This window comes from Dasypus novemcinctus, chromosome 6, assembly GCF_030445035.2.
Source record: "Dasypus novemcinctus isolate mDasNov1 chromosome 6, mDasNov1.1.hap2, whole genome shotgun sequence".
In the NCBI taxonomy this organism is placed as follows: domain Eukaryota; kingdom Metazoa; phylum Chordata; class Mammalia; order Cingulata; family Dasypodidae; genus Dasypus; species Dasypus novemcinctus.
The window spans coordinates 90,661,440-90,678,143 of record NC_080678.1 but is presented as its reverse complement, the minus strand read 5'-3'; the positions used below and the strand labels follow the sequence as shown (position 1 = coordinate 90,678,143).

The window sequence follows — 16,704 nt, the reverse complement described above, 5'->3', positions numbered from 1 at the left end:
GTATCTGGGGGGAGAGGGAGGAGGTTGCAGTTCTATGTATGCAGTATCCTTTATTTTTTAAACTGTCCTTTAAGTTTGAAAGTATTTCAAAATAAAAAGTTTAAAATAAAAAATGTAGATATATGGGGGATTCCCATATACCCTCCCACCGCCCCCTCCCACAGTTTCTTACATTAACAACATAGTTTCTTAGACTTTATATCCAAAGCACAAGCAATAAAAGAAAATATATATAACTGGGATTTCATCAAAATTTAAAAGTGTTGTGCTTCAAACAACTTTATCATGAGAGTAAAACAACCTACATGATGGGAGAAAATATTTTGAAACTACATATTCAATAAAGGATTAATATCCAGAATATATAGAGAAATTCTTCAACATAACAACAAAAAGACAACTCAATTTAAAAATTGGCAAAAGATTTGAACAGACATCTCTCCAAAGAACAAGTGGCCAGAAAGCACAGGAAAAGATTCTCAACATCATTAGTCATGGGGGAAATGCAAATCAAAACCACAAAGAAATACCATCTCACACCCACTAGAATGACATCTATTAAAAAAAGAAAAAGAAAGAAATATAACAAGTTTTGGAGAGGATGCACAGAAATAGGAACACTCATTGCAGGTGGCAAAGTAAAACAGACGCAGCTGCTGTGGAGGGGAGTTTGATAGTTCCTTAGAAAGCGAAGTATAGGTGAAGAAGGACAACCACCACACCATGGAGCCTAGAGTGATTACAACTGAAAATGGGAGGATCGCATCCAGCATCCAGGTGGAATCTGAGCCTCCTCTTGACATAAAGGTGCAATGGACACAACCAATCCAGTGTCCACATAGAAGAGGTGGCATTGGATTGGGAAAAGTGGACATAATGGACAAAGGGTATGGGGAAAGGCAGGAAGAGATGAGAGGTGGAGGCGTCTTAGGGACATGGAGCTGCCCTGGATGGTGCTTCAGAGGTAATCACCGGACATTGTAAATCCTCACAGGGCCTACATGATGGAATAGAGGAGAGTATGGGCCATGATGTGAACCAATGTATATGAGGTGCAGAGGTGCCCAAAGATGTACTTACCAAATCCAATGGATGTGTCATGATGATGGGAACGAGTGTTGTTGGGGGGGGGGGAGAGGGGGGGTGGGGGGGTGGGGTTGAATGGGACCTCACATATATATTTTTAATGTAATATTATTACAAAGTCAATAAAAAATAAAAAAATTAAAAAAAAAAAAAAAAAAAAAAAAGAAAGCGAAGTATAGAACTACCAAAAGATCCAGCAATCCCACTACTATATATACCCAAAAGAATTGAAAGCAGGGAATTGAACAGATATTTGCACACAGAGATTCATAGCAGGATTATTCACAATTGCCAAACGATGGAAGCAACCCAAGTGTCCATTAACCAAAAGGAATAAAGTTATAATACATACAACAACATAGATGAACCTTGCAGACATCATGTTGAGTGAAATAAGCCAGACACAAAAGGACAAATATTTTATGATTTGCAACAATTATGTCTCACAGAGTCAGAATTTAGAATACAGTTTATGAGAGCATGGGATGGGAATAGGGGATGGTAAATTAAGGTTTACAATGTACAGTGTACCTATTTCAAATGGTGGAAATACTCTGGTAATAGACAGTGGTAATTGTAGCAGAACATTGTGAATGCAATTAACAGCACTGAAACACATACTTGAATATGATTAAAAGGGGAAATATTACATTGCACATACGTTAACAGCATAAAAATTTAAAAAATAAAATCCATGGAACTACACTACACAGTAAACTATGCTAAACCATGTACTTTAACCATGTACAATTATAAAAATGTGCTACCACCAATTGTAACAAATGTCCCATACCAATAAAAGTTGTTGTTGGGGTAGTATATGACATTTGATAATAGCCACATTCCATTTCAGATCAAAACTGTAAGCAATTAGAATCAGAAGGGAACTTCCTCTTCCTCAACCTGATAAAGGGCATCTACAAAAAAGATAAAGCTAACATCACATCTAATGTTGGAAGAATGAATGTTCTCACCCTCCTAAGACTAGGAAAAAAAGGCAAGAATGTTGGCTCTTACCACTTCTAGTCAATATAGCACTAAGAATTTTCGCCAGGGCAAAACAGGAAGAAAACAGAAGGGAGGGAGAAGAGGGGACGAAGGAAGAAAGGCATTCATTTAGAAAAGGCATATGTAAATTGTCTTTATTCACAAACAAAATGATCACCTATGAAGAAAATCTAATGAAACCTACCAAACCCAATGCAACTTACCAAAAAACCACCAGAACTAGAAAGTAGGTTTAGCAAGATCAATATACAAAAATCAATTGTGTTTCTAAGTACTAGCAATGAAAAATTAAAACTTTTAAAAATTTATATTTAAATTTAAAAAATTTTATAATTTAAAAAACAATACCACTGGGTATATGGGAGTCCCCTATATTCTACATGTGACTTTACTGTGACCTAAAACTTTTTTGAAGATATAACAACAACAACAAAAAAAAACAGATGTAGACACTGAGGAAAAAACGGCAAAGATTGTCTTGCCATTGTACATAAAGGGCAACACCTATTACAGTGATGAAAGGCAAAACGTCAAAAATTTTTAAAATATTTTTCATTTTTTAATACCGCAATTTATTTACTTTATTTTGCTTTTTCTAAATTATTATGTATTCTGTTTCTTATCTTTAAACCTATCATTACTATTTCATTTTCCTATTAATTGAATTTGGCGATATATTAGATTTCATTTTTGAAGAAGTTTTAGATTACAGAGGGGTTCAACTATGGCAGGGAAAGAACACTGATGTGGGGTGTCATTGATGGGGGATGCATGGGTGGGAGGGAGTTCTCCAGGGCATGCATACAGAGTATGTAGATACGTTTGGATGTTCGTTGGGTATTGACATAGTGGGTAGAGTTTCCCACGACAACTGAGGGAGTGCTGAGTTCCCATTCCGGGAACTGTGCCATACTCTCCAGTAGAGCAGCAACAATCCCCCAAATGCAAGGGTAAAGACCAGTGAAAAAGGATGGTCCAGTGATGGGTCCTTGATACTGATGACTATGCTTATGAGCCTGTGTGCTTGAAATTCCAACTAAGCCTAGAGCTGCAGGGTGCCTAAGAGTTACCTCCTGGCCATTCTCTAAGCCAAAGTCAGCACATAAATGCATTACCTTCCCCCCAACATGAGACAGCCAAAGTAGATACAACCCCAAGTACGGGTGCTCCTGAGGACAACAGAGACACTCAGGTTCTAAGGTCATGGCAGATGGCTCTGGAGTTCAGTGCCATGTCAGTAGGTCCTACTTTGAAATTTTTGCTCCTGAGTGTGATGGAGTTGGACTCAGATGTGACCTCTCTACAAATGCCTCTTCTGTCACTTTTATTGAACCTGTGGCTGGATGCTGGGGTTGGTGTATGCTCAGGATACTTGAATCTCTGGACTGTCCATATGCCAGCTGGGCCCTGAGCCTCCGAAGAGTTGCTACATCTACTCTCCGGTTCATTGAACTAACCCAGGTCAGCTAACAGGAGGGTGAGGATGGTCATCCACACCAGGGAACCGAGTCTACAACTGCAAGCAGGAGGATCCCATCCATCAGCCATGTGGGATCTACGCCCCCTTTTGGTTTAGAGGGGAGTGGATATCGCCATCCCAGGGTCCTCAAGATGGAGGAATAAAATACAGATTAGAGTGGACTTACTGGTATTCTACTATAGAATTATTGTGACTCTAGCAATGAAAGAAACTATCACTGATGTGGGGACAGTGGCCACGGGAGTTGCTGAGGGCAAGGAGAGGGAAAAAGAGGTGTGGTATGGGGGCATTTTCAGGACTTGGTGTTGTCTTGAATGATATTGCAGGGACAGATGCAGGACATTATTATATCCTGCCGTAACCCACTGAATGGACTTGGAGAGAGTGTAAACTACAAAGTAAACTATAATCCATGCTGTATAGTAGTGTTCCAAAATGTATTCATCAAATGCAATCAATGTGCCACACTGACAAAAGAGGTTGTTGATGTGTGAGGAGTGGGGGTGAAGGGGATGGGGAGTGGGGGTATATGGGAACCTCATATTTTTTAATGTAATATTTTGTGTGATCTATATATCTTTAAAAAAAGGTAATAAAAAAAGAATACCATTTATGATAACATCAAAAATATAAGGTACTTAGGGATAAATGACAAAAGATGTATAAGATTTGTGCACTGAAACCTGATGGAAATCTTAAATGGTGCAATCACTTTGGGAAGCAATTTGGCAGTGTCTTAAAAAGTTAAACATTCATTTATCTTATGATCCAGTTATTCCACTTCTAGGTATTTAGCCAAAAAAAAAGGAAATATACACCCACATAAGGACTTGTCCATGAATGTTAACAGCAGCTTTATTCATAATAGTCCAATCTGAGAAAAACCCACATGTCCAACATCAAGAGGAGAAGAGATAATCAAATTGTGATACATACATACATAAAATAAATATACATAATCAGCAATAAAATGAGAAAACTATTGATAGACACACAGGTTGGATGAATCTCAAAAGAATTAAGCTCAATGAAAGAAGCCACAAAAAAATAACTCCATCTATATAAACTAGAAAATGCAAACTAATCTATAGTGACAGAAAGCAGATCAATGATTGCTTGGGAAGGGGGAAGGAGAGAGGACGGAGAAACGGACTACAAAAGGGCAAATTTGGGGGTTCATGAATACATCATGATTTTGATTGTGGAGAAGTTTTCAGGGGTACAACATATGTCAGAACCTATCAATTGTACACTTTAAATATACACTATCTTATGTCAATACAATATTAGACCTCAATAAAGCTGTTTAAAAACAAAACAAACTGAAATAAAAAATACTCTTGAAAATCAGAAAAAGAGGTATGGGACCGCGGGCAAATACAAGTCCAGATAAGAAACATATCAAAAAGCAATCAGGGGACATGGATGTGGCTCAAGCGATTGGGCTCCCATCTACCATATGGGAGGTCCTGGGTTCAGTTCCCAGGACTGCCTGGTGAAGGCAAGCTGGCCATAGTGAGCTGCCCCACATGGAGAGGTGGCCCATGTGGGGAGCTAGAGCAAGATGACACAATAAAAAAGAGACACAGAAGAAAAGACAATGAGAGATACAACAAACCAGAGAGCTAACATGGCTTAAGCAATTGAGTGACTCTCTACCACACTGGAAGATCCCAGGATCTGTTCCTGGAGCTTCCTAAAGAAAAGATGAGAAGAGAAGACAAGCAGACACAGAAGAACATGCAGCAAATGGACATAGACAATGAGAGAAAGCGGCAAGGTGGGGTGGGGATAAATAAATCTTTTTAAAAAAGCAATCGAGATGGCAATAGATTAATTAAGAACCTCTTTGGGAAATCTTCATCATGTCATTTAATCAATTTGTGCTCATTTATTCATCTTTCAAAACACTGGAGAAACAAATGAATTTGTTTTTTAGGATTAAATAAGATAAATGTGCCTGGATAGGATTTTTTAATGTAAAGCTTCCATAATTTGTTAAGCTGCCTTTTATCTGTTATTTCATTTTTGAAATTTAAGTAAAGTTTGAAAAAAAAGAACCTCCTTAGACATAGGAAGAAGCCAGATCCACAGTGCTGAGTCAGCAAAATAGGGCAGTCTGGAAAAGGCCAAGCCCAAAGAACCTGAGTATAGAACAAACTCATGGAAAGAATCTAAAAAAATACAACAGCCATGAAAACATGGATATTTAAAACTTCTGCCAGTAATCCCCGAGGGGACCACAGTACAGAGTACATCATTAAAGATAGAAGAAAAGATTTTAGAATTAAAGTAAGACTGAAAGGTTCATAAAATCCCCTGGAAGAATGAAAGGAAGTCATCAAGATACTTACCAAAAGCTCTTTAAGCTATAAGGAAAAAGAAAACATTCTCAAAAAAACTAGAATTAAAGAAAATTTTTTTGGAAAGACTACAAATCACCATCACATGAGGTTTCTCTATGCAAATCAGGGTCTGAAAGGCAATGGACCAACACCTATAAGACCCCAAGGAAAAAAAAAATACTCTTCCTACCCAATTCCTAAATGACAGCAGCAGAAATCCCTTTACGGATCACCAAAACATACCTCTTATCTCCACAGTGATCCCTACACTGACAAGGGAAGAATTCTTTCATCTCTCAATACTACTGACTACTGATGGTGTATAAGTCACTAACACTACAGAAGATGGGCTCGTGCAAGGGCTACTAGAGAGAGTCCTTACCTGAGAAACAGGTTAAACTGTTTCAGCTACCGGGTGGATTATTTGATTCTGCTGACCTCCTGGGTAAAATACAATGCTCCTCTCTTCTCATAGGCTGTACAGGAATAAAACTGCTAATGATGTATTTGCACTGTCTCCTATTAACCCAGAGGTTGTAGGATAAATTTCATAATGACATCTCTGAGACAGAAGATGAAGGGGTGGGGTGTAAGGCAGGGGTGCCTCTTTCCCTCCTGTGGCCTAAAATCCAAGCACAGAAGGATCAGAAACTGTACCGAGAGCCTTTGGGTTGAACTTGCAGTGCCAGGGGGACTGAAAAAAGGAAAATGGGATCCAATGGACAAAATTTACCTGCCACACCAATCCTGATACTACACTGCAGACTCTGGAAGCAACTGGATTTTCAGCACTCCCATGGAGCCCAGCAAGCTCCTGATTAGCTGCTCTCTATGCCCTGCCACCTTGCCTCTCCTTTGCACCATGACTCGTATTCAAAATGTTCCCCACACCAAGGTGGGACAGGATAGTCCCTTTCTTCCTGACACCAATCAAAATTCTAATTCTGTGAATACAGCTGGTCAACACTATTTACTTAAACCTTTAAAAACCTACCCAATAGAGACAACCAGCAAGATAGCAGCGTAGTAAGGAGCTCCTAGAGACAGCTCCTGTTACAGAGCAGTTAGTAAATACCCAGAGCTATCTGAAGTACCTGTTTGGGGGCTACAGTAAGCCAGAAGAGCATCCTGCAATATACTTGGAAGAACTGAAGGAGGAAACTGCTCATCCGCAGAGAAGACTTGCAATTAGAACCCTCCATGCCAAGGAGACCAGTGCCCATCCTCCACTGGAGGCACGAGCTGCCTCGGGAGCTGTTCCACAGCTGGAATTGAAAGCTCCGCTTCCCAAAAACAGGGGAGAAAGAGATGGTTGGGCACCAACTTCAGCTATCGATGAGGAAATTCAGCAGGCTAAAGTATAATCCTGAGAACAGCTAAAGTTTGAGCCTGTCCAAGCCAGAAAGAGGCTGGGAGCAGCCATCTTAACTCCATGACTGGCACGAGGGGAAGTGGAGTGACTGAAAATCACAGTGCTAGTGGGCACTGGCTTCTTTCCATCTAGATCAGATGGCAGCTCTAGCCTAGGCCCCAAGTGCCACCTCCAGCAGGAAGGAAGATGCAGCGACGTGTGCCAACCTCTCCAGGAAATTACCAGCCAAGCCACGGGAGGCTGGTGATTATCCTACTCTGGTGGCACAAGCTGCCCAGGAGCTATTCTGTGGCTGGAATTGGAAGCTCCATTTCCCAAGAAGAGGGGAGAGGGAGATGGTTGCTTGCTGATTTCAGCTAATGATTGGTAGACTCAGCTGGTTAAGATATAAACCCTAGGAACAGCTGGGATGTGAATCTGTCCAAATCAGAAAGAAGCCAATGGCCACCATTTTGACTCTGCCCCCAGCATGAGGGGAAGCCAGGCTGAGTGACAACCACAGGGATGGTAGGAACCAGTTTCTTTCACCCAGATCGGAGTGCACCCTTAGACTAGGTTTGAGCCCCACTTCTGGCAAGGAGGAGGCTGGTGGGCCCTGCACCAGCCTATCCAGGTAACTGCAGGTACCTTTGGCTGGCACAGACTGAATGATCAGCATTCTACCAGGGCAACTGCAGTCATCTTGGACCCACACTGCATAGACTGTTGTCCACACCTGCAGCTGCATCTCAGCCCCAAGCAGGGGAGAAAGACGTGTAATGCCACATCAGTCTCTTTGGGCAACTACACTCTAGGTCTGCACGACTTGGATTATTCCACACAGCTGTGACTCTGTCCCTATCCCTGGCAAAGGAGAAAGTTTGGAGAAGCTTTGTCGGCCCCTGGCCCCTGGGGCATGAGGGCTGCTTGTACCTCCATAGCTTATAGCACCAATTAGATCCTTGGCTCCTACTGTACAACCAACAAGGGAGAAAGGGTAGGAAGCCCTAAACTAAAGAGAAAAACTGCTCCCAGAATAAATATTCTAGTAAGCCAGATGCCAAGACACCAACAAAAAATTACAACCCATACCAAGAAACAGGGAGATATGGCCCAGGTAAAGGAACAAGATAAGCCTCCAGATGACATAAAGGAGTTGAGACAACTAATCATAGATGGTCATATAAATCTCCTTAATAAATTCAATGAGATGGCTAAAGAGATTAAGGATATTAAGAAGACACTGGATGAGCTTTCTGTGAAAGCATACACAGAAAAAGAGCAGATCTTATGGGAATGAAAGGGGCAATAAATGAAATTTTAAAAAAACATTGGAATCATATAATAGCAGATTTTGAGGAAGGAGAAGAAAGGATTGGTGAGCTTGAAGAAATGGCCTCTGAAAGTAAACATACAAAAGAACAGATGAAGAAAAGAATGGAAAAAATTGAACAAGGTCTCGGGGAACTAAATGACAGCAAAAGGCAAGTGAACATACATGTCATGGGTGTCCCAGAAGGAGAAGAGAAGGGAAAAGAGGCAGAAGGAATATCTGAAGAAATAATGGTAGAAAATTTCCCAACCCCATTGAAGGACATAGATATGTTCAAGAAGCACAGTGTCCTCCTATCCAAAAAATCCAAATGGAACCACTGAGACACACACTAATCAGAATGTCAAATGGCAAAGACAAAGAGAATTCTGAGAACAGCAAGAGAAAAGCAATGCATAACATATAAGGAATACCCAATAAGATTAAGTGCTGATTTCTCACCAGAAACCATGGAGGCATGAAGACAGTGGTCTGATATATTTAAGATACTACAAGAGAAAAACTTCCAGCCAAGAATCTCATATCCCACAAGACTGTCTTTCAAAAATGAGGGTGAGATTAGAATATTCACAGATAAACAAAAACAGAATTTCTAAGCAAGAGACCAGATTTTCAGGAAATACTAAAGGGTGTACTAGAGCCTGAAAAGAAAAGACAGGAGAGAGAGGCCTAGAAGAGAGTCTAGACAAGAAGATTATATCAATAGAAGTAAAAGTGTCAAAAGAGTGGTGAAAATAAAATATGACAGATATAACTCAAATAGTCAGGAATAAACTTAACCAATGATGTAAAGCACTTGTATTCAGAAAACTGCAGCTCAGTGTTAAAAGAAATAAAAAAAGGCCTAAATAACTGGAAGAACATTTCATGCTCATGGACTGGAAGACTAAGTATCATTACAATATCAAGTCTACTCAAATTGACATACAGATTCAATGCAATCCTGATAAAAATTTCACCAGCATTTAAAAAAAAAAAGAAAACATGATTATCAAATTTATTTGGAAGGGTAAGGGTTCCTGAATAGCCAGAAACATCTTAAGAAGGAAAAGCAAACCCTCATCTCTAGACTTTAAATCATATTACCTAGCTGTAGTGGTAATAACAGCATGGTACTGGCAAAAAGACAGACACAACAGATCAATGGAACCAAACTGATGGTTCAGAAACAGACCCTCACATGTGCGGTCAAGTGATTTTTGACTAGTGTGTCAAACCCACACAGATTGGGCACAACAGTCCATTCAACAAATGGTGCTTAAAATAGCCCAAAAAAGGAAAAAGGACCTCTATCTCACACTTTATCCAAAAATTAGCTCAAAAATGGATCAAAAACATAAAAATAAAAGCAAAAACTATAGAGCTTCTAGAAGAAATTATAGGGATATATCTTTAAGACCTGGTGGTAGGTGGTGGATTCTTAAAGGAGATAAGAGGAGGACTGAGATGGACTACAGATGTTTAGTGTATGGAGAAGTTTTAATTAGCTTTACTGTAAAAGTGTGGAAATGTATAGAGTGAATGGTAACAAATAGTGAGTAACAGCAGCCAGTTTATAAATGGAGATGTGGATGAAAATGGCAGTCTAGGTATGTAAAAGCTAATTCAGAATGCTAGAGAAAAATCTAGGAACTGAACAGTACAGTAAACCAAGAATGGATGAGAACTGTGGTAGATGGTACAGATGCAGAGTGTCCTTTCTGCACTAGAGCAAATGTACATCACTACTGCAGGGTGGTGGGAATGTGGAGAAGTATGGGAAAAATACAACTGAAGTGACCTATGGACTGTGGCTAGCAGGAATAATGTAATACTCTTGCATCTATGCCAAAGATGTACTGTGCTGATAATGAGACAATATGAAAAATGTGAGCCAAATGTACACTATGGACATTGTAACAATCAGATATTATTTTATCTGTAACAAATGTTCCACCACAGTGTGGTGTGTTGATAGAGGGGTGTTGTTTGGGAATTCTTCCCAAGTGCATGATTGTTTTAGAAGTTTACAACTTCTATCATAAAAAATATATTTAAAAAATAATAATAGGGTGGGTTGGGGGAAAAACACACCAAATGTAAGATAAGGACTATAATTAGTAGTTAGATTTTGACAATATTTTTTCATAATCTGAAACAAACATCTCACGACAATACAAGGTGTTGGTGGTGGGTTGATGTGTGGGACCGCTGTGTGATGTTAGGCATGTTTGCTTTGTAATTCATAACTTTTACTACATACTTGTTTATGTATGTTCATATATAAATGATTTAAAAATAATAAATAGGGTGGGTTGGGGGAAAAATACTTTGGGTAGTAGTAATATTTTGACAATGCTCTTTAACCATTAGTTAAAAATGTTTAACAACGATACAAGGTATTGGTGGTACGGTGAGTTTATGAGAGTATGATGTTATATATGTTTGTTTTGTAAGTTCATAACTGTTACTACACACTGTTTATGTATGTTTATATATGAGTGATATACTTCAATAAATTAATTTTTTTAAAAACCCACCCAATAGATCAATTCAATAAGCATTTAAACATAAAAAGAATTTCCCCTTTTGGACTAAAATTGTAGACATCTTCCTTTCTCTGGCAGCCTTATTGATCACTATTCCAAACAAGCCTGTATAGCTTCCTCATATACATATCAAGAAATTCTTGCCATCTGGTATCTAAATTTGTCACTACAATGAACTGGCAACCTCTACTTAGTATAGTCCAGCTCCCTAGACTAAGGAAATGTTCTAGGGGTGGTATTTAAAAATCCAGATGGGCTAAGAAGGGTTATAAGAAAAGACTATTAATTTAAATGACTCTTCAACTGATAAAGAGTATGAGAAAGATTCTCTGTGGGTATTCTCCCAGACCTAGAAAATCAAGGAAAAAGTAAAATACTTAGAACAATAATATATTCACAAAACATCTCTTCCACCACCACCTGCAGGCAGCATTTCAACCAATTCTGGCTACACTCCTCCCCCCAAGAGCGCAGTAAAACAGAAAGGGTGTAGGCTGACAAGGCAACCAAAAAAGGCCCCTGATAATTATTATGGGACCTACTTCAAAAACTATAATAAAGGGAGCAGATGTGGCTCAAGTGGTTGGACACCTGCTTCCTACATGGGAGGTCATGGGTTCGGTTCCCAGTGCCTCCTAAAAACAAACGGACAGAAAAACAACATGCAAACAAATGAAAACACCAACTCAGGGGAGCTGATGTGGCTCAGTGGCTGAGTGACAGCTTCCCACTTCTAAGGTCCTAGATTCAATCCCCGCCTGGTACCTCAAAACAAACAAACAAACAAACAAACAAAACTATGATATGAATGATTTGTAAAAATAAAGAAATAAATATTTATGGAATAATGGTGTAGCAGTTTATATAATTGATGAATTCCAAAAAGAAATATTGGATTATGTTGATAATCTGATCTGTACCTGCGCATGATTACTTATCATTAGGGCGTGGAGTCCCTACCCAGTCCCCACCCTTTGCTGGGCAGAGACTCACAGGTAAAAGGCATGGCAAAGGACAGAGTTGGAGCTTTTTTCAATTTATTTCTCTCCCCCTCCTTGTCCCCCCTCCCCCTAGTTGTCCACTCTCTGTGTCCATTTGCTGTGTGTTCTTCTGTGCCTGCTTGAATTGTCAGCAGCACCTGTGATCTGTGTCTTGTTTTGTTGAGTCATCTTGCTGCATCAGCTCTCTGTGTGTGCAGTGCCATTCCTGGGCAGGCTGCACTTTTTTCGTGCTGGACGGCTCTCCTTACAGGGTGCACTCCTTGAACGTGGGGCTCCCCTATGAGGGTGACATCCCTGGGTGGCACAGCATTCCTTGTGTGCATCAGCACTGCACGTGGACCAGCTCATCACACAGGTCAGGAGGCCTGGGTTTGAACCTGGGACCTCCCATATGGTAGGCAGACACTCCATCCATTGGGCCAAATCCGCTTCCCTAGTTGGAGTTTTTGATGTGGGGATTTCTGATGTTAGAGTCTGATGCTGAAGACTAGGGAAGTCAGCACCGAGGAAAGAAAAGCCAGCACCAGGAAGGAAGGAACCTTGAACCAGAGAAAAGCAAGGCCCAGGAACATAAGAACCCAGGAAGCCTGAACCCTCACAGACGTCGGCAGCCATTTTGCTCCAAGTAGACTCTGGTGAGGGAAGTAACTTATGCTTTATGGCCTGGTATCTGTAAGCTCCCAGCCCAAATAAATATCCTTTATAAAAACCAACTAGTTTCTGGTATTTTGCATCAGAAGCCCTTTGGCTGACTAATATAAATGGAAAGAAAGATGTTCCATCAACTACAATGATTCTAATTCAAATAAGACTTTAATTCTACCTTTAATAAAAATTCTTTACAGAAGTAGACAAAGATTACATTCAATTCTAAAACAGGAATGCTATGAGAGTTAATGAGCAAATGTTTGTAAAGACAAGGTAGAACACAGAATCACCCCTGCTTCTGCCCCTTTCCTCCCCACCCTCAATCATCAAACCCAATGGAGTCATAGACTAAAATAACTCTCCATCCCCACTGTGCTTGCTCATCATCACCTTTTCCCTAGGCCAAGGGTTGGCAAACTATGGTCTGTGGGCCAAATCCAGCCTGCCAACTGTTTTTGTAAATAAAGTTGTTTTGAAACATAGGCCCATACGTTTATATATTGTCTTTGGCTGCTTTTGCACTACTATGGCAGATTTGAGTTAAGTATAACAGACACTGGCCCACAAAGCCTAAAATATTTACCATCTGGCCCTTTACAGTAAAAGTCTGCCAAACCCTGGTCTGGGCAGGCTGTTCAATAATCCTCTTACTGGTCACCCTACAATCCCTTCAATTCATTCTCTAAACAGCAGCCCGGGTAAAAGTTTCAAGAATACAAATCTAATCAGTCTTTTTAAAAGATAAAGCCAAACTCCTTAATGTAACTCCTGCTAACTCTTCTAATCTCCTGTCTTGCCATTACCCAATTTGTCCTTTATGCTTCAGCTTTTCCAGTTTAATTTCTTCAAACACACTTTGCTCTAACCTATGGGCCTAGCATTTTATATTTCCCCTACCCAGGATACTCTTCATTCTTCCTTTCTCCTAAGTAACTCCAGGTCACTATATGGGTTTTCCATTTAAGTGTCATTTTCTCCAGGAAGCCTTTCCTGATCCCTGGGACTGAGACTGGGTGGGGGAGACGGGGACTGGACTGAACATCCCCCATGACTGACCTTCCCTGACTTTAAAAGTATTTCCTTGTCAGGCTTCATGACCAGATCACAGCTGGATGATGGCAGAAAGAGGCTCTGTCGTGTTAACTGTAACACCCCTGTATCAAGCAGAGAGACTAGTATGACAAGGCACTCAATATATTTTTATTCAAATAAATTCTCCATCAGGTTCTAGGACTCCAAAGACCTTTGCCTCAGCAATTTACCAGGACTAATCAGGTAGACTTAACCAAATGAAAAAGTCACTTAAAACCATTGATACACTGAGTAAGTTTATGCCCAAATCTGAAAACCTAGAAAATAAACCAAGGATGGCTTCTTTTGAGCACAACTGTTAACACTGTGTGATAGTTGTGTGACCTGAGAGAACAACAATTTGTAAGGCTTAAGTATGGTTTTAAACCATACTTAATGAAAATTTTATAAAAATAGTGAATCTAAAAGGCATTCTCCCCTTACCTGTTCTTCCCTCTCCCTCTCTTTGGTCTTACTTCTGTAGGCTCTAGAAGAGGTGGCATCCTGGGAGGGAATGGCAGAGGCTGGCTGCAGTGGCATGCTCATCCCAACCTCTGGTCTGGTCCTCTCCTTTACGGATAAGGGTCTCCACTGGCAGAGTCATTTTTTGGCCATGGACTGCAACCTGAGAGAGGAAGAAAGAAATGATAAGAGAAGAGAAGAGAAGGGAAATGTCGTTGAGGTAAAACAGTTCAGATTTCAAACAGTGAGATCTGTATTTTATATTTATATTCATCTTCATGTTTAAATAAAGTTACAATGCCTGGCATAAATGCTTGTTCTTCAAAAGAGGGAAAGAAGATGAATATCCAAGGGGAAAATTCTAAAATTTTTCTCATGAAATAAGATGGGAACACCTGGGAGAGGCCTGTGGCTCAAGTACATGTGTAATCAGCAGTGTCATCCTTTATTATAAGAATATTTTTGAAGAAAAACTTTTTTCTCGAACAAGCATTCATCCTGAATAGTGTAGTAGCCTTTCTTTAAAACTGCTGCTCTGAATTCACATAATGTACAATCAGAGGTTAAGATATCTAAAATAAATTCAAGATAGTTATGATCTATGCATCACCTTCCAAAAGTCTGGACTTTCTAGACCAGGCGTTGGCAAACTTTTCCTGTAAAGGTCCAGATGCTTTAGGCTTTTCAGGCCATATCTTTGCATCTACTGAACTGTAGCTGTAACATGAAAGCAGCTATAGAGGGCATGTAATGAATGGGAGTGACTATAGTCCAATAAAACTTTGTTTACAAAAACAGGTGGCAGGCTAGATTTGGCCCACAGATGAGTTTACTGAGCCCTGCACTCTAAAGAGTTTTCGAGGGAAACGGACTTTGGCCCAGTGGTTAGGGCGTCCGTCTACCACATGGGAGGTCCGCGGTTCAAATCCCGGGCCTCCTTGACCCGTGTGGAGCTGGTCCATGCGCAGTGCTGATGCACGCAAGGAGTGCCCTGCCACACAGGAGTGTCCCCCACGTAGGGGAGCCCCACACTGCAAGGAGTGCACCGGTAAGGAGAGCCGCCCAGCACTAAAGTGCAGCCTGCCAAGGAATGGCGCTGCCCACACTTCCAGTGCCACTGACGACAACAGAAGCGGACAAAGAAACAAGACGCAGCAAAAAGACACAGAAAACAGACAACTGGGGGAGGGGAGGGGAATTAAATAAATAAAAATAAATCTTTAAAAAAAAAAAAGAGCCTTTGAAGGAAGATGGAGGTCATTATGGGTATTGGTGTATTTACCTGGTCACCTGGGAGCCATGACAACGCTGCCCTTGGATAAAACATTAGTGTTATAGATCAAAGTATCTTCAGTAATTCCAGGCACTCCTGCCCCTTTTCTGGTTTTCTCTTACATTCCTCCAAAGTGTATAGTTATTGAATTGGGTGTTCTCTCTCTCTCTTTCTCTCTCCTCCCCTTCTTACACTGAGATTTATCAAACTCTGAATATAAAACACATTAAAATATAAAAATCTAAGTGATTCATAAGGTTTACTGGAATAAAGTTTAAGCTTTAAACCAAAAGAATGATCTCTAATCTGGAGGTTTCCAGTTATCAACTGTGTGTTTGGTGGGTGGGGATTGCAGGACAGTAAACAGTAGGGCCTGACAACCTAAGGTCACAGTTGACAAGTAGTCTTCTATTCCACATCTCCCCAAACTGTGTTCTGGACCAAAGAGGCTGCTGGCTGGGGGGTTGCGGTCCCAGTCCTGACAGTGTCACTCATCAAGCTGAAGAGTTACAGGACTCACACGATTCCTTTACAGGAGTCTAATCAACAAAAAAAACAGGAAGGAAGGAAGAAACTGGAAGGGGCCAATATAAATGAAAGAATAAGCTAAAAAATCATCTATTTTAAAAATCTAATTGTATAACAGGAGGGTGATCACTAATAACAGATTTAACAGGAAAATCAAATGTTCACGTATAGATATTTAATACTATTCATCACCTACTCTATACCAAGGCTTTGATGAAGCTGACACAAGATGGAGCACTGTGTCCCAAAAATGGTCTGAACATTTGTATTCAAGCACATTAACCAAGACAAGAAGCACTTACTTAGGAAGTTGGCTTAGTCTCTCTGGGAGATCAGAAAAACAAGCGGTGAGCAGTTTTTTCATCACTAATGCACTAACATCCTCTGTCAGAGATAACACCATGTGGACTCTTGGAATACTTAGTCAAACCAAACATGCCCAGAGCCCCACCTTGTATCATGCCAATAGCTGCCTCTGGTGTTTCTGGTGTAATCATCATTATTACATCATTGGCACATGGCCATGACAAGCCCAGGGAGGACTATTTATGCCAGACAAACACAAGTGTGAATAGACAGCACTACACCAG

At 40.3% G+C, this 16,704-nt stretch overlaps 1 protein-coding gene across 6 annotated transcripts in view; it reads right to left on the bottom strand.

The window, feature by feature from the left end:
• Positions 1–16,704, bottom strand: part of MARCHF8 (membrane associated ring-CH-type finger 8) — a 288,365-nt gene that overhangs the window by 79,472 nt on the left and 192,189 nt on the right. For all 6 annotated transcript variants that reach the window (XM_071215893.1, XM_071215892.1, XM_004451088.5 and 3 more), the window contains exon 2: positions 14,296–14,476. In XM_071215893.1, coding sequence (XP_071071994.1) covers positions 14,296–14,397 — 102 coding nt within the window. In that variant the 5' untranslated portion in view covers positions 14,398–14,476. The remainder of the gene's footprint in view (positions 1–14,295; positions 14,477–16,704) is intronic.